The sequence below is a fragment of the Pyrus communis genome, chromosome 9 (assembly GCF_041283825.1).
Source record: "Pyrus communis isolate YQ-2024b chromosome 9, ASM4128382v1, whole genome shotgun sequence".
Taxonomy (NCBI): Eukaryota; Viridiplantae; Streptophyta; class Magnoliopsida; order Rosales; family Rosaceae; genus Pyrus; species Pyrus communis.
Window position 1 is genome coordinate 27,264,780 of NC_142573.1, and position 24,198 is coordinate 27,288,977.

Sequence of the window (24,198 nt, forward strand, 5' to 3'; positions counted from 1 at the left end):
CGAAAGCACTTGGAGGGTAAGGAGTCATCAACTTTTTACTAGAACTGCCACTAAAAAGTGCTTTTTGGCTGATAATAGGTTAGTCTCCATCTCTTGTTACTTCAATGGTAAGCACGTGGCTTGTATTTGGCTGGGAAGACTTCAATTTGCCTTTGGGCTCGATGCTGGGCTTCGAGCAAGTCCTCTTTTAATCGACATCCTTGGGCTTTCTTTCATTTAAACAAAATGATGAAATATTAACCCAAACACTATTCATTTGTCATTTGAATAGTGTTTTGGGAAGAATTTTGAGTTATTTACAAAATTACCACCGCATGTTCAGATTAAAAGTTATGATTTATTTACGAAATTACCACCGCGTTTTCACAGTAAAAGGGCGCCCTCGCGTCAGTCATCGTGGATTGCTCTGTTCCGTCCGTTTCCATTCCCTGTTCTTTTCCTTTTTTCTTCCCCACTCACTCTGTAACCATCCATCAAATCCCTCATCCCTCCCTTTTCTCACTCTGTAATTTCCCTCAAATCCCTCACCGATTCTCTTTAGCCATTCTCAGTCTCGCCAGCCGGCCCAGCCGTGAGGCGTTGGAGGTGGATGAGGCGATTGATATGGAGTCGCAGACCATCAAGCAGATGTTGGAGTTTTTGTTTGCTTGCGTCGCTTTCACCGTCACCGTCACCGTCACGGGGGGGCTTTGAGTTTTCTTCAAGTGGTTGCAGAGGGTTCGAGTAATCAAGTAGATGAGACAAATGGCAAAACACGAAGAACTCCCGATCCCAATTCACAACACCCTCGACGCCGTCTACGGCGACTCCTCGCAACTCGACGAGGCCCAGCTCCGATTCCACCGGCTGAAGTCCAAGTTCCAGCAGGTCGGTCACCCTCCCCAACTCTTCGCTCGCTCTTCAGGTGGGTCCCTCTTTCTCTCTCTCGTGGATTTTTTTTTGTGCACGTGTTTGAATTTGTTATCGGACGGTGAATTCAGGGAGAGTAAACTTGATCGGAGAGCACATAGACTACGAGGGCTACTCAGTGCTGCCGATGGCCATACGACAGGACCCCATTGTCGCAATCCGGAAGCACGACGACGGAGATGCCGAGAAAGTTCTCAGAATCGCCAACGTCAACGACAAGTACCAAATTTGTACTTATCCCGCCGACCCGACCCAGGTACCAAATTATTTGACTTGATCATCCCCGTTGATATCGGTGTACAATTTTAGTCAAAGTTTTTGACTTTTAACTTTTTCTGGTGGTTGAAGGAAATTGACTTGAAGAATCACAAATAGGAGCACTATGTCATTTTTGGGTAAGACATAAAGATCCATGCTTTGATCTGTGTGTTTGGATAAATTTAGTTTTTTTCCTTTTTCTTTTGTTTGACGATGAAAACATTTGGATGGTCAAACGTTAAAACTATCAATTTCTGAATGTACGGCAGAAAGTGATGGTTTATGTTGCTGTTCAGGTACAAATGTTTTTACGAATTTGCCAAATCGAAGGGAGAAGATGTTGGACCAGTACTATTGAAATTCTGTTGGAGTTTGGGTTGCTGATATATCGGTATTCACTTGACTTAAATCTTTTTCCTGGTTACTCCTTTTTATGTTCTTTTGAAACTCCAATTGTTGTTTTTGAGACTGAGACCTGTGAGTCGTTATAATGCTGCTCTGCTCTTTCTGTCTCAGCTTACTAAGCCATATGCAATGGAGGAAAGCCAGTTGCCTCACGGAGAGTGGATTCTCCAAATCATCTTTTCACTATTATCTCTCTCAGTCATGACTCATGACTTAGGTACTACATAATAGGTTTTTGTGCATCTGTTTATTTGTAATTGTCCAAATAGCAATGTAACTGTTGAATATGTTTTTGTGTATCTTTGCTGCGCCGTATGAATTAGCTTGAGGTTGCTTGACAGTGACGGTGAATTTACGTTGAGGTTCTGTAGTACCTTACAAATAAACCTCTCTCAGTCATGACATATAATGTGATTTTTTTTTTCTTCCAACTGTTTCTTGATATAATCCTTTAGGTAAAGCATGTTATGATGTTTCCAATTTGATAAATAACGTTAAGTCATAATGAATTCAACCTTTGTATGATTTGTATTTATTTAGGATTCATAGATGTAGGAGAAGATACATAGGAACTAAAAAAATCTAGAACAATGAAAAACTATGCATATATTGTATTACTGTGTAGCTTTGTTCTAATAGGCAGCTACATCCAGCAGGGATCAAGCAAGCGTTTCACTTGCCAGGAGTGATTGTCACCATCTTTGTGACATAAGTCATTTCTCTAAGAAGCATCTTTTCCTTTGTGAAAGTCATTTCCAGAGGAAGAACTGTTCTGATGTTGACGACTTCAATTAACAAGCCTGTGCTGTTGAAATTTTCCCGTGTCAAATATAGAAGTCATCAAACGTTTCTCAGGATCAATGCCACTTGGTACGTGAGTTACAATTTATATTTCCATTGACATTGGGTTAGTTCATTTACTTTCAGTTGTATTCTTAAATTCTTATTGTACTGAATGCATGAAGGTGAGAGTGCTCGATTGCGACCAAATTTGGGTGAGAACCGCCAAACTCTAATCCTAATTTTTTTCCTCTTTTCTATACCCTTTCTGTTGTGAACCATGCAAATTAAGTGTCTTTGGAGATACTGTTTGTATTTTCTCAGAATTTCAGTATAGGGTTGATGATTTTTGTATTATTAAACTTGGTCGTCGCTTCTTTTCCATCATTGCTGTCATTTTTTTTCTTATCTCAAATCAAAATTATATTTGCTTATTTTGTTTTTGAAGTTCAAATGAGGCCATCGGTTTTGTCAATGTTATTCTGACTGGGTGGAATGTGTAGAAATTTAACAAGAGTGAGTAAATTTGCTAATTCAAATAATGTAAGTGACAGTCATCATAAAGTTCAGTAGCAAATTGACAAAGAAGTATTTTGAATTGATTAACCATCTACTTAGAGATGCATTAACAAACATCTGCATGCACATGCATTTAGGTTGATGCAAACTATGTTATCACATGATTGAAATCATCTATTTACATCGATAAACTTTTAATAGCACATGATTGATATGGGTATATAGACCTAACATCTTTAGCTATATGTTATAGTTTGACATAAAAATTGAATGTATCAGTTTTAAATCTTTCAACCATGTAATTCAACTGATGCCATAAAATGCCATATTTTTTAAACTCTGTGGAAAGAAATTTACATGCAACGTGATCAAAATGACTCCATAAACTGCTTATAAAATATCTTTTCAAATACATAAGCAAAAAGAGAGATGGCTTGTCACCACGTCTTTACTGTTGTCCAATTTTTTGCTATTATAAAAGCTATGAATTGCTATTTACCTTTTTTTTTTTTTTGGAGTTTTCAGAATTTTGGGTCGTCGGAGGAAGAATTTGGTTGCTTGACATTTTGAGGTATATAATTTGCTATGCTTTTGTTTTAATTTCTTCAGTTAGATGGTTAATTTACACCAATGCTTTTGTTTCTATTGGGTTTTTGAAAGTTTAGGGATGTTGCTGAATCATGATAATATTATGCAAATAGAGGTTAAGTCACTTTGATAGTTGATGGTTATGAAAAGTTAATATAATGAATTGATGTTTTGGTTGGTCTAGAATAGTGGTTCACCCAAGACACTCGTGGTAATACGTGGAAATGCTATTGCATAAAGATAGAAAATTATATGAACGTTCAGATAGTTGCTTTATTCAATATGATTGCCCTTCATTTTCAAGTTTTTTGAATTGAAAAAAAAAAAAACTACATTGACCAAGAAAAAGAATTTGTAAGACTTTAATTGTTTGAAACCGATAAGTACATTAATTTATATTCTTATTTGAGCAATGGAGTTCTCAACAAAGTGATTCTTGACAAGGATCTTAGACATATGATCAGTTTGTCAAGAGCTTCATAGAGAGCTCTTTTGTTTCTGTTTGCAAGATGATTGCATTATTAAATAAACTGCATATAATTTGGGTTGGGTTAGATCTATATGTTGGTTTAGAATGTAGACAGTTTTGATTACAGTGCTTGGAGAAATTGACACTATCCAACTTTCCTTAGGATAAGTTCATACCCCTTCGGGCAAGTACTTAAGTTAATTAAACTAATTAGGGGAGTATGAAGTCGAGTTCGTATTTCTGTTTCTTTAGTTCTTGCCATGATAATCTATTATTTTACTTTTTCACTCTATTTTACAGATTTGTTCGAAATCTTGCAGGAAGAAAGAATGAGGCTGTTGAAGTGCAAAACGAAAGTTTACTTTTATGCTGCTAGGCTGGATCACCAGGTGAAACTTTCATTTCAAGATGTATATATATGTTCACAACTTTTTTATACTTGGGACAGAAATTTGAGTTTTAGCATTACAACTAAATGTCCATAGACACATGATACGAATTGGGCATGCACTATGTCAAATTTAAAATGGCATGAGTTACGGTTCACTTATACAGTTGAATGTTCTCTTTGGGCACGCACAATTTTTCTTAAACTTGGTTTGGTTTTCTACTTTTGTTTAGAGATGGAGTGACAGAGTCACAGTTCGACCGATTCTTAAACGATGAATTGAGCCAGATCTTTGAGTTCTCTCTTCGTCAAGTTAAATTTTCTTTCTAATTCTTGTAAGGTCAAAGTGGAAGCTATCGGCCATGTTCACCATAAGCTATATCTTTCATTGCTTTTCGATTAAGCCCACTGATTTACCTGAAATTCCCAAAATCATAGGCAGCGCTTCAACTTCCTTAGGTTCTTCTCCAGTTCCAAGTAAATTTACTATTCCTCAAATTTTTAGGCCAATTTTCAGTCCTTCTGTTTTTGGATTAGGGAGTTTTTACCTCCTTATTTGTGCTAATTTGTAATCTCGTGTTGTGCCTTGGCCCTTCGTTAGTGCGGAACCGAGATTCAGATTATAACCTCACCAAAATCACACACAGTTGAACAAAATAAAATACAAGAAATAAAGACACAGAGAAATTTACGAGGTTCGGCAAAAAACTGCCTACGTCCCCGGAGAGATATTGCTCTTCACTATGAGAATAACAGTACAAGTATACATGAGTTAAATCGACATAACCCAATCCCATATCCCTTGTACACCCACTCACAGAATTTTCCCAAGAGCCTCACTCTACCCCAAGAGTTCTTTCACTAGAATACTTTTCACTCTAGCTCTCTTGATTTTCTCTCAACCCATGTTCAACCTTTTCCATGGGAGAGCCGAATGCTCTCCCCCTTGGATGCTCTCTATCTCTCTTCACAAAGGCATAATCAAATGCCTTAATATAAACAAAAGGCCCCGCCTTCTCTCTCTCCTCTTCTCTCTTTCGGCTCATCACACAAGGCCAATTCTTTGCCTTTGTAAAAGCCACAAATCAAGGGCTAGACATCATAATGATGTCCCCCTTTTTCTTTGTCCCTTTCTTTAGCCGAAAGTAGCTAGCACTCCACATGGTTGAGATGAAATTGTTGCCAACTCATAATATGAGCCAGAGCAAGAGAAAATCAAGAGAGCTAGAGTGAAAAGTATTCTAGTGAAAGAACTCTTGGGGTAGAGTGAGGCTATTGGGAAAATTCTGTGAGTGGGTGTACAAGGGATATGAGATTGGGTTATGTGGATTTAACTCATGTATACTTGTACTGTTATTCTCATAGTGAAGAGCAATATCTCTCCGGGGACGTAGGCAGTTTTTTGCCGAACCTCGTAAATTTCTCTGTGTCTTTATTTCTTGTATTTTATTTTGTTCAACTGTGTGTGATTTTGGTGAGGTTGTAATCTGAATCTCGGTTCTGCACTAACGAACGGGCCAAGGCACAACAATTGGTATCAGAGCATCGTTGGGGGCTTTGGTTCGTTGGAGGTCCAGATTTGTTGTTCACCATGGAATTTTCAGTTGAGCAGTTTAAAGGGAGAGGCGGTTTTGCTCTTGGTAAAGGAGAGTAATGGAAGCCGTGTTTAGGGATGCTTGGATCAACTGCGAAAGTTGATGTTGAGGAAGAAGACAAAGGCCTCTTTCTTCTTACCTCACTTTCAGATTTGTACGAGAACCTTGTGAAACTTTACTGCAAGGAAAGAAACAGTAAGTTTGGAGCAGGTGCAAGCTTCTTTGGTGTGGAATGATACACACAAGAGACCATGGATGATGGTGGGCACAAGACTGCTTAAGCTATTCAAGGTTGAAATCGTGGAAGAAAATTGGAAAGAGGATCTGAGAGAGACAGCAGGTTCGGATCCAGTTCCGGAGGCAAGGGTCCACAGTGCTACGGGTGCAAGGCCGGGTTAGCAAGTTTGTGGTGGAAGACTTTGAGTATGCCCTCTAGGTACTCGAAGCAACACTTCTCCTGGTGATGTTTAGTCTCAAGTGTTGCAGGGGTTTTGCAGCAGGTGGAGCTATGGGATTCACAGGTGATGAGAAGGTCCTGAGGTAGGAGGAAGTGTGGGAATTTTGTCTGGCTCGATGGGTTGTTGCTGGAAATAGGCGTGCTGACGAGTTTCCAGGTTGCAGACAATGAAGAGGAGGAAAACCTGCTGGAGGAGACGAGGATGTGTTGAGATCCTGTCTGAAGCTAAATGGTGATTTTTAGCTTGCAGCAGCTGCACATGCATTGGCAGTAACTGAATCGGAACAGGACCAACGAGGTGGATTCAGAGTGTGCATGCTGGTACGTAAGGCCAATGGGCTTTGGTGATGGGTGCAAGGATTTTTGCATGGTGTATTCGCCAAGGTGGAGATTGTTGTGATTGGCTCATATTATGAGTTGGCAACAATTTCATCTCAACCATGTGGAGTGCTAGCTACTTTCGGCTAAAGAAAGGGACAAAGAAAAAGGGGGACATCATTATGATGTCTAGCCCTTGATTTGTGGCTTTTACAAAGGCAAAGAATTGGCCTTGTGTGATGAGCCGAAAGAGAGAAGAGGAGAAAGAGAAGGCGGGGCCTTTTGTTTATATTAAGGCATTTGGTTATGTCTTTGTGAAGAGAGATAGAGAGCATCCAAGGGGGAGAGCATTCGGCTCTCCCATGGAAAAGGTTGAACATGGGTTGAGAGAAAATCAAGAGAGCTAGAGTGAAAAGTATTCTAGTGAAAGAACTCTTGGGGTAGAGTGAGGCTCTTGGGAAAATTCTGTGAGTGGGTGTACAAGGGATATGGGATTGGGTTATGTCGATTTAACTCATGTATACTTGTACTGTTATTCTCATAGTGAAGAGCAATATCTCTCCGGGGACGTAGGCAGTTTTTTGCCGAACCTCGTAAATTTCTCTGTGTCTTTATTTCTTGTATTTTATTTTGTTCAACTGTGTGTGATTTTGATGAGGTTGTAATCTGAATCTCGGTTCCGCACTAACGAACGGGCCAAGGCACAACATCTTGGTAGATCTTTACCTCTATTTTTACTTCCTCTCTTGATTTTTTTTTTTTTTCTGGCTGTGTTTTTTTATGAAATGTTCATGGAAAATAAGTTTCACTCCTGAAAGCTTATTAGTATTCGCTTTGTGGCAATATATTTTGTATCAAAAATTTGTTCTTTATGCTAAAAAATTCAAGGATGTCCTTGATTTAATGCGTTTTCTTTGTTTGCTATCTGGGTTTTATGTGATTGTTTATTTTTGGCTATGGAGTTGTGTAGTTTAAGTTTGCATATCAAAAAGGCGATGTTTTAATCTTTCTTAATAGTTCCCATTTGCATTTGTGTTGAGGGAGGTGACATTGCAGGAAGAGAATGTTGTATATGAAAGGGCAATATCGTGTGAAAACAAAATTCAAGAGCAGATTTGCTGAAGAGGAAGCTAATGTTGAGACTTGAGTATATCGTATTTTGTTAATGGAGACCAACACTCTTTAAGAAAATTTATGATTTTTGTTATCAGGAGATGGAAGAGAATGAAAGGAATTTGAGATATGAACTCGAAAATGCACAAACCGCATTGGATGCCAGTCGATCTGGTCAATCAGATGAATCCATTGCTGATCCGAAGACGACAGTTGGAACCGAAAATGACGTAGAAGCTTTAAAGAAGGCTATACTTGAAAAATTAGAGGAGAGGAAAAAAGAACTGGTCGGTTTCATTTTTGCTTTCAATCTTACAGTTGTTTCGTCTTCGTTCATTGCAAATGTGTTTGTATTTTGAATTTATTTTATCCCGATTACTGAAAAGATGTTGTGATCTCTTAGAGTTCAATGGAAGCACTAGAATCGATTGTGCGAATTTTATGATAAATTATGCAGTTTTGGGTTTGAATCTTTGTTTGGTGAATGGAGATTAATTTTTCTGTTTCTTCGTTGCCGATTGAGGTGCTCCCATGGCTTCATCGGAGAAGGCTGTGCATGCTGCTGGTATGCTTGCTGTCGTTTCTCACACTGTTAATTGTTTTTTTTTATTTTTGTTGATTTGATTAAGTGTACAAGCATATCTTTTCTGTGTTTATTATTTCTTTGGTGTTTAATTTTATTTGAATTTCTTAATTTGTTCAAAGGATGCTTTAGTTAGTAGCCACTTTCTATGTTTTTTATTAACTGCTAAAATAGGTGTTTGCCCTACTGGACATATATTTTGCCATCTTAACTACAAGGGCAAAATATATGTGAACTGCATGTTGCTTCTGTTTCTTTTGTTTCTTACGGAAACAAAACATTTTTGGTGACCGCGTCTTTGTGATCAAGAATATTCAGTTTCATTCTACTAATTGTACAATGTTTTTACATGTCAACTCAGTTGAATGTATATAAAAGCCAAGTGAAACCTACGTTTGGCTCAATGAGAAACAAGCCATACTTGAAGATTGTTATGTTCGGCTTGAAAAGCTTGTGTTTTTTCACAAGTCTACGAAAACCAGTTTGTATCAAGAAGTTTGCTTGGAATGAAAGATTATGTTCAAGCTTCAGTTCCCATTAGTTTAATGGTACTTCTCTTCTCAATACTAGAAAAAGTGTGAGAGGTTTTAAGACGAATCCAAAATATCCGTTTTCCCTTTTTTTATCTAACTAATAGTGTTCACTAACCTTAAATTGTCCCTCTAATGTACCAATCAATAATTCCACAAATTCATCATAAGTGTACTGCTGACTATCAGCTAAAAATGGTTGCAGGTAATTGTTGACATAATCATTGCTGCATGAAAATATGCAAAGGGAATAAATCAATAAATTGACCACTTATATAGGATAGTTATATAAGCAATTGTTTGAACTACTCTAATTACACGAAAAGAAAATTTAAACTCAGATGCAAGGAAATTAGTCACTCAACCTATGTCTACGGAGAAAATGAGTTTTTTCATCTAAATTAAGATTTCATTTGTCGTACCAATTCCAATGAAGTAGATGGCTTCACTGCAGAGCTTGGTTGCAGCCTGTGCCCCAATCTTAGCCTTGATGGCTTCCTTTGTCTTGTTGAAATTTTGTATTTGACCATCAAACGACATTATCTGAATCAATCACGAAGAAAAATAACAAAATAATTTAAAATCATAGAGCCCTGCACCTGAAGTTGTTGGTTCAACAATGTGATCATAAACATAAGAGGGATTAATACTTTTGGAAGAAATGTGATTACAAAATAGAGTCCAGTGTCATTGAGTATTCCTACTCCAGCAGACGCATAATTAACCCCTTTAAGCAATGCATCATCATTCTGTGCCAAGGATAGATAAGGTGGTGGTGATGGAATCCCAAGCTTTTTGGCTACAAAAATCACATAAAAATTCAGTAAGTTCCTGAAGATACAAAGGAAAACAAAAATATCGATGTCAGATGAGTAGTATAAGAAGTAAGGACACCGCATATTATGTCGCCAATGGTTCTTCCATTAACCTCCCAGTAGCTCGACCACCGGCATAATCGACACCATACCATGGATAATTTGACTTTGCAAGAGAATACGACAGATAGTTGTTGTTCCCTACTTCTGTCAAGGAGTCACCGAAGACGAAGGTCACGGTAGACGCTGCCGATGAAGCGACGGCTATTATGGTTGTGAAAATGGTGGTAGCTAAAGCCATCCACATTGTCACTTCCATCTTTGAATCTCTCTCACATGGGAAATGAGTGGCAGTTAGTCAGACAAGAATTTATAACAAATTGATCAAGAAAATTTTGATGATGTCTAAATCCCAAAGTTTGGACAAATTAGGTGATTGATTAATTATATAATCTTGAGAAGTTGGCCAACTCAGCTGCCTCAAATCAGCACAGTTTGATATCTTACTTGTTAGGTGGTTATTGCTTCAGAGTGTAAAGATCACAAAATTTTGAAATTAACAAAAAGCATACAAAAAGGTGTCAAAATTCACTTGTTCTGCTCTGAGTTCTCTTATTTGGCTGCCTACTTTGGGTTAGTTGGATGCCTGCTAAACTTAACAACCTTTACAATGCCGTAATTACCACATAGTACCAAAGTCCTGTAGTAGGTTTTCAGTTCAAATCTCGCAAATGGCGAGTTCGAAACCAATATATTCCCTCATCCCTTTAGTGTAACATATTGTTCTGTCAAAAACAATGATGTAATTGGTAATTAGTTCCCCACCATCAAACGTTGTTCAAAATCATCCCTAACGTGCGGTCACTTGTAAATTTTGCCTTTCCAAATTATATGTGAAATTGTCACGCTGAGAAACTGCTCCAAGTATGCAGTAAAAAACTACGTGAATTTGAAGAAGTTTTATTACATAAAATGGAGAATATTTGCAAGTGGCGGATTGCCCTGGTGGTTAGGGCCTTCGTCTTCACAACCAACTGTAACCAGTTAAAAACAATACATATCAAAGGAACCATCAAGTTCTTGCACAGCAAAACAAAATTCACGTAGCATATATAGAACGTCTAGAGGGCTACTTTCTGCCCTTCTTGTTTTTGCCTCTCTTGTTCTTGTTCTTTGTCTTCCCCTTGTTTCCGGTACATTGGGAACCAGACGCAGCATCAGCCAACAGATCTGACTCATTGCGTATGAGATTCTCCTCGCCAATATTGTGAGTGTCCATGGTCTCACTCGGTAGAGAAGCAGCATCAGTTTGCTGAGACTTTGGAGACTTGTTGGATTCGCAATTTCCCTCATCTATAGTGTGACTTTCCTCGGCATCGCATGGCTTATCAAATGCAGCACCAGTCTTCCCCTCCTCAGAATTGGTTGCACAAAGCACACGACTGGAAGGTCCAGCTTCCGAAACTTCTAGGACGGGTGGTTTAGGAAACAAATTTCTAAATATGTCATCCCTAGACTGGTTGGCCATCATGTCAACAAAGACAGCATCTGAACACAACCACCTTGAACAATTGGTCCCAAAACTTGCTATTACCAAAGTATTACCGACCTTCTTAAGAGCTGCTGCGAGCACATTCACATCTAACCTAACAGATTTGCCGCTCCTCCTGCTTTTGAGGGCATCATAAAACTCTGACGGCAGCTGTTCAGTGATATATTTCCTCCCCAGCAAATCATGGAGTAAATCTAGACCGATACCAAAATTCACATAAACCAAGCATAACACAACGACCAATCTCACCATAAGTAGTGAATAGTAGTTCTTCCAATCTTTGATGGACTTTTTAATCCATTCAACCATATCCCCCTTATTGAAAATGCAATCCCGAGCCACATCAATCACAAAACGAAGAATGCCATCCAAAGATGGTCGAACATCAGCCCCCCTCAAACTTAAGCTGGTATCTTCCCCTTGGTATATAAGCCACTCGATAAAAGATGAACTTGTAGTGATAGCATAACCCTGAATGCAAGTTGCCCACATCAGAAGGCGCTCTAGAAGGTATAGAAAGCAACCTGGTGTTACGTAATCCTTCACAGCCCTCCAGTTCACATTATAAGTTCCAGCTAAAGCTTCATGGAACCTCAACATTACAGACACCTCTTTTGGTTCTTGACTGGTGTTTCCACGTTCAATATTCCCACAGAGATTCTCGATGAACGCCTGCCATGGCAGGTTGCAGTCGAGTTTTCTCACAAGCTTCTCATACAGTTCATTATTAAGCTTACCAGTCCCGAGAATGACCATTACAAGCTTCCCAATTTGCCCCCAAGATAGCTCATTCTTCGATCTGGTAAACTCCTGAATTACTTGTTTCAGCACATTCTTTGAAGCATCAGTTCGTCGTAGAGAAATCAAATTCTCCCTCAATGAATTCCTCCAATCCAAAGGAAATACGAGAGGAACAATACTTTCGATCGAAAATGTTACACATTTGTGCAATCTCTCAGCATCATGATTCCTCAAGGTCAAACATTTTGATTGCAAAAGATATACTGAGACCTCACAGATATAGGTAAGACACCTGCTTCGACAGAACACTGACTCAGCATTCTTGATGGGAAACTTGTAGAGCTTTTCGAGCTTGTCCAAAACCTTCATGCCAACAGAGAGCAATTCTGAACTCCAATGATTCCTGGCGGCTGAAGCAAGCTGGTGAGCGTCAACGGAGACCAATTTCCCTTGATTTCTAAAATATCTTTTGTTCAAACCACGAACCCAATCAGCATCAGGAATCAGCAAAACATAGACTGGACTCAGATTATGATACATTCTCCGAACTCCTAAGTAATTCAAACAAAACTCTCCATAACTTCTGTATTCACTAACTTCCTGGGTTTCAAGGCATCTGAGATATTCAAATATATAAGCAATTTTATCCTTCCAAAAATTCCAGAAATAAATCAACGAGTCCATGGAAACTTGATTTTCAGATATTCCGTTTGCTGAACACTTTATCAGATCATCAACCAACATTTCTTCCCACACATACTTATCAGCGCTTGAAGAAAGATGAGCATCCAGTATTTTTTGAGAAGATAAAATTTCACCTCCAACATAGTGTCTCTGGCAGGCATTTATGTGATTTTTCAACACAAACAAGTTACTCTGCTCATTTAACAAAACTTCAACCTCAGTGCAAACAAACTCATAAAAGCTTTCGGTCTCGTTCTTAGCACATGACTTGGCTTTTGATAAAAGCTCCTCCTTCTGTGAAAACTGCTTTACGGGCCATCCCTTGCTGCCATATGACCAAAGAGAGTTGGCAAGCACATAGAATAGAATATGCAATGATGCCTCTCTGAAATTGCCAGCCTTTTCAAGGAAATCAGCTTCGAGTATAATATCACCTTTTAGTTTTGCGATTTCTGCTGCCTCAAGATAGTTTCCAAATCCTTCTTCCAACAAAAGAAGCTCATCAAGACTAGCGTGCTCCTTCAAAAAGTTTCGCATTGAAATTATAGAACGAAAAGCTCTAACAAAATTCATCATGGATCTGTTATCTTTCAACTTGTAATAGTGAAGTGCACAGCGCTCGAGAAATGCCTGCTCAATTTCATCCATTCCTTCTCCCCTTCGAGCCACAGCAGAGTCCTTTATTGGATGCTGCTTCCAATACTTGATGTATTTCAGACCCATTTCAAATAGCTTTCCTTTGGCACAAACAGTGAGACACTCGGAGAAAAAATTGCCCTTAGCATACACATCCGCAGCATCTTGATAGCATCCTGCTAGAGAAAAACATTCCCCAGCTCTTTCCAAATCACCACATTTATCCAAATAAATCCTAGCTGCATCAGTAAAAGATATACTATGAGAAATTAACTTTATCAACTAGATTTAAGTCGGAGCAATAAATACGAAGATTCATGTCCAACAAATAATAAACCAAATTGTATCAGAGTGCTATCGCAATTTCACTATAATATAAATGCTGGAAAGCTAAACCAACAGTTGTTAAAGAATCATACCTGCTCTTTCATACTCTCCCAAATCAGAAAAACATGTAGCTGCGGAATCTGCCTTGCCTATAGCATCAAATATCTCAGCAGCTTCCTTAAGAATGGTATTGGCCTCTGCAGGATTCGAAATCCTCATTCTATCAGCGATAGCTTTAAGGCCAGCAGCTTTGGACCTCCTTTCCCAATAAGTATCACCAGCTCTTTCAAAGCACATTGTGGCCATTTCGTAGTTATGTTCATGATAGAGCTGCAAGAAAACAAAGATAAAGGATTTCGTAAATATTGGTGTTACATCATAAATAAATTATTTTAGCAGTGGGGAATCTAACGATGAGGATGACGAATAACAAATCAAATAAATTCAGGAGTACTATTACATGTCTACTACAATTCTTTATTCCTCTTGACTATCATAGAGTAAATAATGCAAACCTTAATGCCTCGTGATTTCCACTCCTCAGGACTACTAGCAACTTGCATTGCCTGCGCAAGGGAATCGTCCAGTTGTCTAACCTGTACAAGACATTTCTTCTTCCAGTAGTCAAACATGGGCTTGGAGAGCTCTTCTACATTCTCGCAAAACCATAATCTTTGTCTCGTCCGAGTAACCGCAACATATAATTGCTTCAGTTCAGAGCATAAGATGTTGTGTTTAGCTTCATTGAAACTTGGAAATCGTTGAGGCAATGTTGAGTCAAGTAAATCTTGCTCCTTCATGTAATCATATATCACCCTCCATTGATTTTTAAGTGGCGATGATCCAAAAAAGTTGTACAAGAGTACATCCTGCAGACAAGACATAAATGATACGAATCAAAAGCAAATATAAATTAAAAAAAAAAAATCCAATGCACTGAAAATATCATAATTAATAAAAGCCCCTTGCTATGTTAAGCGTAGCCGCAAAAGATTTCGCAAGGGAAATATAAAAAAGAGAGAGATTAGAAGCGCTATCAATCACCTGGAATTCAAGCCCCTTGCATTCCACTATGGTCAGGACAAGAGCCTGCTTCCCAACGATTTTTAAAATCTCTTTTTGAGCACCAACATCGCGGACCAAAATAACTTGCTCTGCTCCGAAGCCAACTATGTTAGAATTATCGATTCCACTATTTCCAAAAATTCTGATGATTGCATTTTCATCTTCTCCGGATTCAAGCAGTACTGGAGCTTCCCCATATATCAGACTTGTTTCAGGTTTTAAAATATCGACAGATAGAGGGAAAAAACGATAAAGTAGTTCGACAATGCTCTGTGATAATTTCAGAACGCCAGCATGCGTACGGAAGTTTTGAGTCAAGTGAAATATTTCTGAGATTTGCCCCTTTTCATTTCTTTCCTGATGCTTATTGCCTCTTGATTCCAATACAAACTTCTTGTAGAATAGATGTCGTATATCTTGGAACCTAAAATCAATTCCCCTGGCAATGGTCTGTGCCGTATCACCAGAAAAAACAAAACCCTCTTCGACATTGTTGCACATATGCTTAAACAGAGCAATTTGGCTCATGGTGAGATCTTGAACTTCATCAATATAGACAAAATCCATTCGATCACCCACAAATTTTTCGTGCCTGATCCGACGGTGTAGATCTATGACAAAATCAGCCAAATCAAATTCACGATTTTCCAGCTTCATTTTTTCATAAGCCTGAAATATATCGTATATTACTTCTCTCTTTTGCTTGCTTAAATTGGAAACCCTGCCCTCTGACAGTTGAACATAATCCTCCCTGCCGAGTCTGCCATCACCTGCTTCTATGGCTCCTAAACCACCTTTAATATGAGATATAATCTCCGTAAAGACTCTTGAAGCATCAAGCTGCTTTGTTAACTGCATATTAAAACGGGGCCAGTAAGATGAACTGAACCTCTCATAATTAACCTCCTTTGTTCTGATGAAGGTCTGCAATGCAACTGATCTTGAGCTTCTCGATTGACCGTGAGTGAGTGTTGTTGCATCGAGGAATCTTTCAAAGTATGAGTTAGTCAGTGTTCCATCAAGCATCATCAAGAACTTATGAAATGTTATTACAAGAGGGTAAGAATCGGGAGGAATATCCTGAAATGAATCCTTGATATCCTTGAATTGAAATTCCTCCTCATCAAAATCAGCCATATCAATCAAAATTTTCTCGGTCGAATCACTTCCACCACACGCAAATCTGTAGACATACAAAAGTTAATAACTTAAGGTGGCTGATGTGATGTTTGAAATTTACAAAACATTTCAAGTAACGAATCAAGAACAAGAAAGAAATTTTTGTTTGAGAGAAAGAAATCAAGATTCCAAATAAACCAAAGCAGAAATTTCTTCCGAACATTGTATATGCGACCCATAGAGTAAACCGTGAATAATGAATTAATGATGCTTCAAGAATCAGGAATAATGAGGTCACATGATTGACATGTAAATTTACAATGATCTACAAACACGAGATGCAGTATAACTTTTTTTTGTTGAATACGACACGCACCTTTTCAAGTGTAGAACATGTTGTTTTATGGCAAAACATAGCTTAGGACTCACGGTAACAAAAAGCTGGTGTAGAGTTCTCCCCTGAGTAGCCGAAGAACTCGGCTCAACCATGCTATTTGAACTACTAACGCATCCTTTCTCTGCCAAATGGTGACATTGTTCATTTTGAAATAATTTCATGGTTAGAACTGTTGTCTTCCCTGTTCCTGACCGTCCAACTATAAAGGTACTTTTATGATAAAGGATAATCTCCATTTCCTGGTCAGTTACTTCAAATGGAAGATCCAACTCTTTACCCTCACGATCAGACAGCAAGTGATTCACTACACCAGATGACAAGGCATAAAACTTCATGAGCAACAAACTCTCGCTGACCTGTGAATTCTCAACGTAACTTCTACCATCAGAAGCATCACCAACAAAATCACTATCGGTTTCAGTGGCACTAACATCTTTAAACCGAGGCACATCCAAAGAGGTTGGCCAGCACTTCGGAACTTCCAAGTCACTGGTCACAAATGACAAAGAAAATTAAAAATTACTTCAGAAGTTCAAAAGATTTAGAAAAGTTTGTACCTTCCATAAAGAAAGCAATCATAATTAACAATTCAGGCAAAAAAATAATTAAATAATTAAATTAAATAAAAAAATAAAAAATAATAATAATAATAAAAAAACTAGAATGCAGAAGAACGTACCCCTCAAGACATTTCTCATTGCAGCGATTGATAAAATCATCTGTATATCTCTTGAAAATACTAACCAAACGATTTACCAATTTTGGGATGTCCTCTAGAGGCAATATGTTCCAAACCTTTAATACTTGAATGTGTTTCAACTCCTTTGCAATGTCAATTGTGCAAACAATATATAGACCTCCAACTTTATATTGCCTCAAGATTGATGATGAGCCAGAAATAGTCTGGACATTTTTCTTTTTAGGTCTCCATCCACCGGAAAGCTTCAGTAGAAGATTTAGCACGGACTTCTTCAACTGAATTGACTTAAGTTTTCTGAACGACTTCAGAAAATTATCACTGAAAAGTACCTGAAGATAATAGATTGGGGGAAGAGGAACATAAAAATGAACATAGAAAATATTTAAGAAACCAGAAAGTCCAATATGAGGACATAATTTCGACTATAGAGATTTCAAGAAAATAGACGAGGGAAAACTAGAAAGTAACTCAATCTTAAATAAAAGCCCAGAGCTTTACCTTCCATCTAGAACTTCGGAAAAGTAAGCTGTCAGCATTAAGCAAATCATCAAACTGGTCTAACTCTTTCTTCGCCTCTAATATGGCCTTGGCCATATCCTTGTCTTCATCAGCATTAAAGAAACACCGCCGAATCTTGGCATCAAGGGTCAAATCCTCCCAAACAGATTCGCTACCACAAAGAGTTCTTTCATTTCCCAAAATCCAAAGGCAGTGCCTGAATTCATCAGACGAGCAGTAGTTATTTTCACCCTTACCAACAAGTAAAAACGATGCAAAAGTGTACAAGTTTACATAGAACCATACCGAGCCCTAGTAAGAGCAACGTTAACTCTTTGTGGATTCGATATAAAACCGAGTGAGTGATGTTGATTGGATCGCACAGTGGACATGATAATTATGTCCTCTTCCCCACCCTGGAACCCATCAACTGTCTTCACCTTCACTTTAAAGCCATCAAGCTTATCGTACTTCTCTCCAAGTTTGTCCTGAAGTGCACCTACTTGAGCTGCATAAGGAGATATTACACCGATACTGAGCTTCTCTTTTGAAACATCCCATTCTGTATACAAAGAGAAAGAAAAAAGAAAACTTTCAGTTTTATCCAAACTAAGAAGTATTTAGCCATTACAAATAATAATAATAATAATAAATAAGAACAAATAAATATTACAAGCATATAATAGAAACAATTTGGAACATGAGCATGGCACCCTGGCTAGACATACTTTTGTACAAATTCCGCAGTATTCTCAAAACAATTGCAACCTCTACCATATTCTTTAGACTATGTCCATCCTCGTCCTTCTCCTCTCTTCCATCAATTACATTAATAAAAGAATAAGGACCGAACATTGACCCTGGAAGAACGTGTTTCTCATGGCTTCTCCTTTTAACATTAGGAGCATCCAGGATCTGGTTATGGTAGAAACTTGAATTTGGGAAGGAACTTATTGACGGATGCATTCTGTATTGCATGTTTAGAAGGTGTTTAGAGCGACCCATTGAGCTCAACCTCTCAAACAAGCTTCTTCCAAAACCAGCTTCATAGGACACCTAAAGAAGAAAGAATATGTCAGAAAGAAAAACTGCAATCAGAGAAATGATTAAATAAATATAACCAAGTAAGCATCAACATACATTGCTTTTCACCATAGCTGGTAACTGACATTCATCACCAACAAGAACGGCATGCTTCACACCTGGAAGTTGCAGTGGTATCGTTGACTCGCACTCTTTCAATTGTGCAGCCTCATCGATAACAACAATGGTCAGTGGCTCGATTTCCACTCTATGCAGTTTAAACGAACTGGATGCAGTGCAAAATATTAAGGAAGCTCTTTGAAAACAAAACTTCATTACAGATTTTTTGTCCGTAACATCTGGAAGGTAAAGTTTTCTAATTGAATCCTGAAGAGTAAGTAATACTGAGAGGCACTCTCTTCTCTTCATGTACAGATAAAATGTGTTGTCTACTGGCTCGGGCACATCTTCAACTTCTGAACAAGAGAAAAGCTCTTCCAATGCTTCAGAATCAACATTACCTTGCAACAATTGTATTTCAATGGAATCAACTAACCTTAAAAGAAAAATCATGTCTTGGAAATTTTGTGCCGAAATGTAATCTTGGCTTATATGGGTACAGAAGGTAGAAATAAAACATTTTAAGGGTAATGCAGTAGAAACAAATCTCTCTCTGAAAAATTCAAGAAACGATTTGCACTTCCCCTTGCTAACTTCGGTCTCACTTCCGCAACCTTTCCTTACCAATTCACCACCACCGTTTTGTTTTTTCTCTTCGGCTAACTCATTTTCCAAGAAAATATGGTAATCCGAAACACAATCCTCAAGAAGCCCAATCATGGAAGACGAGCAACTACTCCAACCTGTCACCGGCCCCAGGCATTCAAAAAGACTTTCGACACGGTGATCCAAATATATATCTTCAATATCAGAACCAACTTTGAGTCCCTCTTTATTCCCAAATAAAAGAATTTTTCCCAGAGGACAAAACAAAGCATTGGACTCTGCTTCAGTCACCATCTCTACAAGATGAGAAGCTACTTCAGTTACTGCAACATTTGTTGGGGCACAAACAAGAGTCCTACAATTCATCCTCAACAGGGTCAATAGCAGAGTAGCGGTGGATTTAGTTTTCCCTGTCCCAGGTGGACCCCATATAAGTTGCAAAGTAGACTTGGAATCACAAAACAGCATTTCAAGACAGGCCAAAACTGCCCCAGTTTGCGACTCATTCAATCCAGAAGATGAACACTCAAATAACAGCTTATCCCGAATGTCAGCATTCATTTCATACGAGGGAGGATAGTTTTCCTGAGCCTGTTACCAAGCATAACATATATAATCAACCACAACAATAAATGACAGTGTTGAAATATGGTAACAGAAATTATTCGATCAAACTCAATGGAATAGTTAGATGGGAGAAAGAAAGAGACTGTGGAATCCAGAGTACACAATTGGAGTAGTACACATATACACACGACAGAAACTTTGATCAAAAGATAAAAATGAAAGAAAATCATCACGCTTGTATCAAAATTATTAGAGTACCATACATAGCGTAAACTAACGAAAAAGGTAATTCGCTGCGTATTTTGTATAGTGTGTACATTACACCTTGCATCATGTATTGTCCACATGCCATGAATAGGTCCCATTTCAGTGAATGCAATGCACAGAACTTAAGGTCTTACCACAGAATGAGTGCACAAAACATCCTTGATAATCTTCAGATTTCCGAACATGTGCAATGCTGCCCATATTCTGCCATTAGTGATCAAATTCACAAGGAAAACAACAAATAGTGATGCCGGAGTGCTCTTGTTATCGTTGACTTGAAACCTTTTTGATGCCTTGACTTTAAACTCTTTTATTTCAGTCTCTATTATCTCATCATTAAATTCATCTTCTCTCTTATTTTCTGAGATTTTATTTTCCGTGATGTTAGTGACCGATACAAAAGTCCATGACCTCCCTACCCTTTGTAAATCAGAAACAGTTTCCGGTTTCGCATCTGCTAAGACAAAAAGATCCCCAGGCAAAGTTTTATATGGTTCCTTTCCACGTTCGCTGAACCTGTTTCGCCACTCATCAACCTTGATATTATATATCCATGTTTCATCGAACTTGGACTTGAATTCATTAAAAGCAACTACTTCAGCAAATGGTGCTCTGTCAATAGTTTCCATACTCGACTGCACCTGTGCACGAGTTTCCTCTAATAAAGGAAATGAATAGGACCCAAAATAATGACCAGCTGAATCGAATGATTCAGGAATCTTCTCCACCTAGAAAAGTAAAAGTTCAGACAAGTTAGTTGATAAATCTATAGGTGATGACATTGCATGAAGAAATCATAGAAGCTCAAATATATTGCATTCACAGACGTACGTTGAAAGCGAGTTCTCTAGCCACAACATATATCTTTACTTAACCAACTCTAATGGTTGAGTATAACTAGCTTAAGACTGCATATTACAAGTAAACTTATAGGATAAATTAGGTTCGCATCCCTCATTTTTCATTCTCATTAATTAAAATCTTTCTTTTTCATTTTTGATCAAGGTCCCTTGACTAATCTCCATGTCATGGTTTTACTAAAATTATTTACAAGTCATCATTTGTCAATTTTAAAAATGAAAAACTTATTAATCATTTCCCAATATATCTTTTTAGTTTTTTTTTTTTTTTTCATATGTTTCTCTTTATAATTTTTACCTTTTTTTAAATTTGTACCAATATTCTTTTTAGTTTTAATTTGTACCCATAATTTTGAATTTTGATATGTACCCATATTTTTTATTTAATTTGTACCCATATTTTTTTTTTTTTGTCAATGTACCCATGCTGATTATATGTATTTATTGTATGTTTTAAATATGTTACTAGTTATTTCTTAAAATATATCAATAGTTACATGGGTGCATTATCTTTTTCTAGAACTATGTGAAGCATAATATTACTCTATTATTGATTTTTAAGGAATTGTTAAATTGTAAAAATATTATTTAAATTTTATAATTTATGGGATATTGAATGCATAAATGTAGGAGTTAAATCTATATTGGCTAAATAGCCAAAATGGTTCCTGAGATATGCATAACACATCACTTTGGTCCCTGAGATTGAAAATCAATAGAAATAATCCTTGAGATTATCCGTCATCCATCATTTTGGTCCTTCCATTAAAAACTCTTTTGGCAATTTTCAAAGCTTCGTAACTCAGTCGTTTCTTAACCAAATTCGATCCATAATATATCAAAATGAAGATAGGAAAATGTAGAACAAGATTATATCTATTTGTAAGCCCAATGGTTGCCGGAGATAGTCGGAAAATAGCCTCAAAATTGACTGGTCCGTGGAAAAACTGGAAAACTTGTCGGAAACTGGGTAAATTTAAACGTTCATAACTTCTTCAATACTCAACGAAATCGAACGAAATCGAGTGATTCAAACGAAAATCATACTTCTCGACGAGACAAAGAGAATGGTAACTTTCTTGATAGCTAACTCGCCATGGTTTGGCTAGAAAATGGCTTGAAAGTGGCTAATTGGAAAATGGTTAGCCAATTTCGAGCCTTTTTCGGGCCAAACTACGGTGACTTAGCCGTCGAGAAAGATACCATTCTCTTCGTCTCATCGAGAAGTATGATTTTCGTTTTTGAAGCACTTGATTTTGTTGAGTATTGAAGAAGTTATGAACGTTCAAGTTTACCCAGTTTTCAGCGAGTTTTCCAGTTTTTCTGCGAACCAGTCAACTTTGAGCCTATTTTCTGACCATCTTCGGCAACCATTGGGCTCCCAAATAGGTATAATCTTATTCTACATTTTCCTATCTTCATTTTGATATATTATGGGTTGAATTTGGTTAAGAAACGATTAAGTTACGAAGCTTTGAAAATTGCCTAAAGAGGTTTTAACGAAATGACCAAAATGATGGATGGTGGACAATCTCAGCGACAATTTCTATTGATTTTCAATCTTAGGGACCAAAATAATGTGTTATGCATATCTCAGGGACCATTTTGGCTATTTAGCCATTAAATAATGCTAGGGACCTTGATCAAATTATTTAAACAAATAAAGTTTAATTCTAACAATTAGGTTGATTAGGGACCGAAACCAAAGTAACCCAAACTTATATGATAATAGAGGCTAAAGAAATACACAAACACACACACAGACACAGATATTAAGGGAAGTGAGAACCGAATGCGGGAGGTGCATGGTGAATGCTTTTAACCAATTAAGCTACAGAATTCTTGTATAGATGTGGATTTATTAGAAAACTAAGATGGGCTTTCCCTGTCTGAGTCAAGGCCAATAAATAAAAAACTACTACCTTGAAAAAGAAATCCGGGCTTCAAAGATTTAAAACCAAATATCAAGGTAGTATAAAAGATTTTAAAATAGTTTACAAATTCAAGGGTTTTCAATCGAGATTTTAAATAAATTCATCGAAGTTTAGGGTATTTAATCAAAAATTTAAAGGAAAACTCCATATAAATCTAGATATATTCAATTATGATTTTAAAGCAATTATTAAAACTTTATGGGTATTCAATTAGGAATTGATTTTGAGCAGTGCTATTCACACATCATTTTTACTCCTCATACACTCTTGTTAAATTTTGTCCATTGAATTTCTTCAATTCATTTGATTCGACGGCCAGTAACTATGAGGATGTGTGATAGATAAAAATGAGTGTGCGGATCGCACCATGCTTGATTTGAAAGTATTTTAAAAAGTTAAGAATTTTGATAGATTTAGAAGAATTTTATAGTGTATTTTAGGCTTTAGGAAATCAAACCTCTTTCTCTAAGATTTTGAATGAGTTCAGAGTCTGTGAAACTCCATTAAAACTCCAGCAAAACTTCACAGATTTATAACTCTTTTTAGGGTCTTAAAACTCCATCAACCTTCAGAATCTCAATTGAATACACCTACTAAAATTTTTATTTTTGACGTCTTAATATCTAAGCAGTCCCGAAATTACAAAACAAAACAAAAGCTGCAGTAACAATCTCATCCAAATTTGAAGAAAAAACAAGATAAAGCTAAAAAAATGAGAATTTATTAGTAAAAGTGAAAGCAAAAACCTGGTTTTTGTACAGATTGTCATTGAAAATGTCTTCAAGTGACCAAGAAAACACAGTATCCATGAAACGGTCGGAAGCAGACATTGTCTCACTCACTCATTCTCTTCCCAAACCTACTTCAACGGAGAGAAAAGTACGAAATGATAAGTTTCAGAAAAAGAGAAAAATGAAGTAAGACTGCCATGTACATTACAAGAAAGAGATGGAAATTATATGGTAACGCACAAAAGTATTCCCTTTTAACCGGAAAAACAAGAGAAATTCGTTTTCACTGTTCACAGTTTGCTTACAGGGGAAGTTCTTTGAAGAATCGGTGACCATATTCACCTTTAATAAAAAATAACACTAAAGCAAAAGTAAAAAGCAAAAGTATTCCCTTTTCTTTTATATAAAAATTATGGAGTTGTTGTGAAATGTGATGTAAATGCTATACTGTTCTGAAATATGAAAATTACATGGTAACACACAAAAGTATACCCTTTTAACCCGAAAAAAACAAAAAAATAAAGAGATTCGTATTTACTGTTCACAGAATCACAGTTTAGCTTACAGGGGACGCGGGGAAGTTCTTTGAAGACTCGCTGACCATATTGACCTATAAGGGTGCGTTTGTTGTATCGGACTATCTC

At 37.3% G+C, this 24,198-nt stretch overlaps 2 protein-coding genes and 1 long non-coding RNA gene across 5 annotated transcripts; 1 reads left to right on the forward strand and 2 right to left on the reverse strand.

The window, feature by feature from the left end:
• The first annotated feature begins 385 nt into the window (after positions 1-385).
• On the forward strand, positions 386-8,248 carry LOC137740256 (galactokinase). Of its 3 annotated transcripts, none has more exons than XM_088700313.1 (9): positions 386-904; positions 981-1,165; positions 1,258-1,304; positions 1,464-1,558; positions 1,684-1,789; positions 2,229-2,442; positions 3,397-3,442; positions 4,249-4,317; positions 4,550-8,248. In XM_088700313.1, the coding sequence occupies exons 1-3, from the start codon at positions 736-738 to the stop codon at positions 1,282-1,284; spliced, it is 381 nt and encodes a 126-aa protein (XP_088556439.1). In that variant the 5' UTR covers positions 386-735; the 3' UTR covers positions 1,285-1,304; positions 1,464-1,558; positions 1,684-1,789; positions 2,229-2,442; positions 3,397-3,442; positions 4,249-4,317; positions 4,550-8,248. The 3 variants fall into 3 exon arrangements, with proteins under 3 accessions (XP_088556439.1, XP_088556441.1, XP_088556440.1); XM_088700315.1 differs by having other exon boundaries at positions 4,657-8,248; XM_088700314.1 differs by having other exon boundaries at positions 7,743-8,248.
• Positions 4,635-10,064, reverse strand: LOC137740767 (uncharacterized). The gene is made up of 3 exons (XR_015966774.1): positions 9,335-10,064; positions 7,395-9,139; positions 4,635-4,889 (listed from the first exon to the last, which is right to left on the reverse strand). It is a non-coding gene; the product is annotated as an uncharacterized LOC137740767 (long non-coding RNA).
• A 603-nt stretch (positions 10,065-10,667) lies between these two features.
• Positions 10,668-23,857, reverse strand: LOC137740185 (uncharacterized). The gene is made up of 12 exons (XM_068480010.2): positions 23,570-23,857; positions 20,164-20,757; positions 18,587-19,786; positions 18,175-18,502; positions 17,753-18,008; positions 17,447-17,663; positions 16,928-17,277; positions 16,228-16,737; positions 14,712-15,915; positions 14,183-14,536; positions 13,760-13,997; positions 10,668-13,579 (listed from the first exon to the last, which is right to left on the reverse strand). The coding sequence occupies exons 1-12, from the start codon at positions 23,651-23,653 to the stop codon at positions 10,857-10,859; spliced, it is 8,058 nt and encodes a 2,685-aa protein (XP_068336111.2). The 5' UTR covers positions 23,654-23,857; the 3' UTR covers positions 10,668-10,856.
• Between the last annotated feature and the right edge of the window lie 341 nt (positions 23,858-24,198).

Excerpts from the sequence above, each read along its gene's own strand:
- LOC137740185 (XM_068480010.2), bottom strand. The coding sequence starts at position 23,653 with ATGTCTGCTTCCGACCGTTTCATGGATACTGTGTTTTCTTGGTCACTT. Across the intron at positions 19,787-20,163 it reads TTTTGTGCACTCATTCTGTG|GCTCAGGAAAACTATCCTCC; the intron begins GTAAGACCTTAA and ends GCTTGGTAACAG. Across the intron at positions 14,537-14,711 it reads GCAAGGGGCTTGAATTCCAG|GATGTACTCTTGTACAACTT; the intron begins GTGATTGATAGC and ends TCTTGTCTGCAG.
- LOC137740256 (XM_088700313.1), top strand. The coding sequence starts at position 736 with ATGAGACAAATGGCAAAACACGAAGAACTCCCGATCCCAATTCACAAC. Across the intron at positions 905-980 it reads ACTCTTCGCTCGCTCTTCAG|GGAGAGTAAACTTGATCGGA; the intron begins GTGGGTCCCTCT and ends CGGTGAATTCAG. Across the intron at positions 1,166-1,257 it reads ATCCCGCCGACCCGACCCAG|GAAATTGACTTGAAGAATCA; the intron begins GTACCAAATTAT and ends TGGTGGTTGAAG.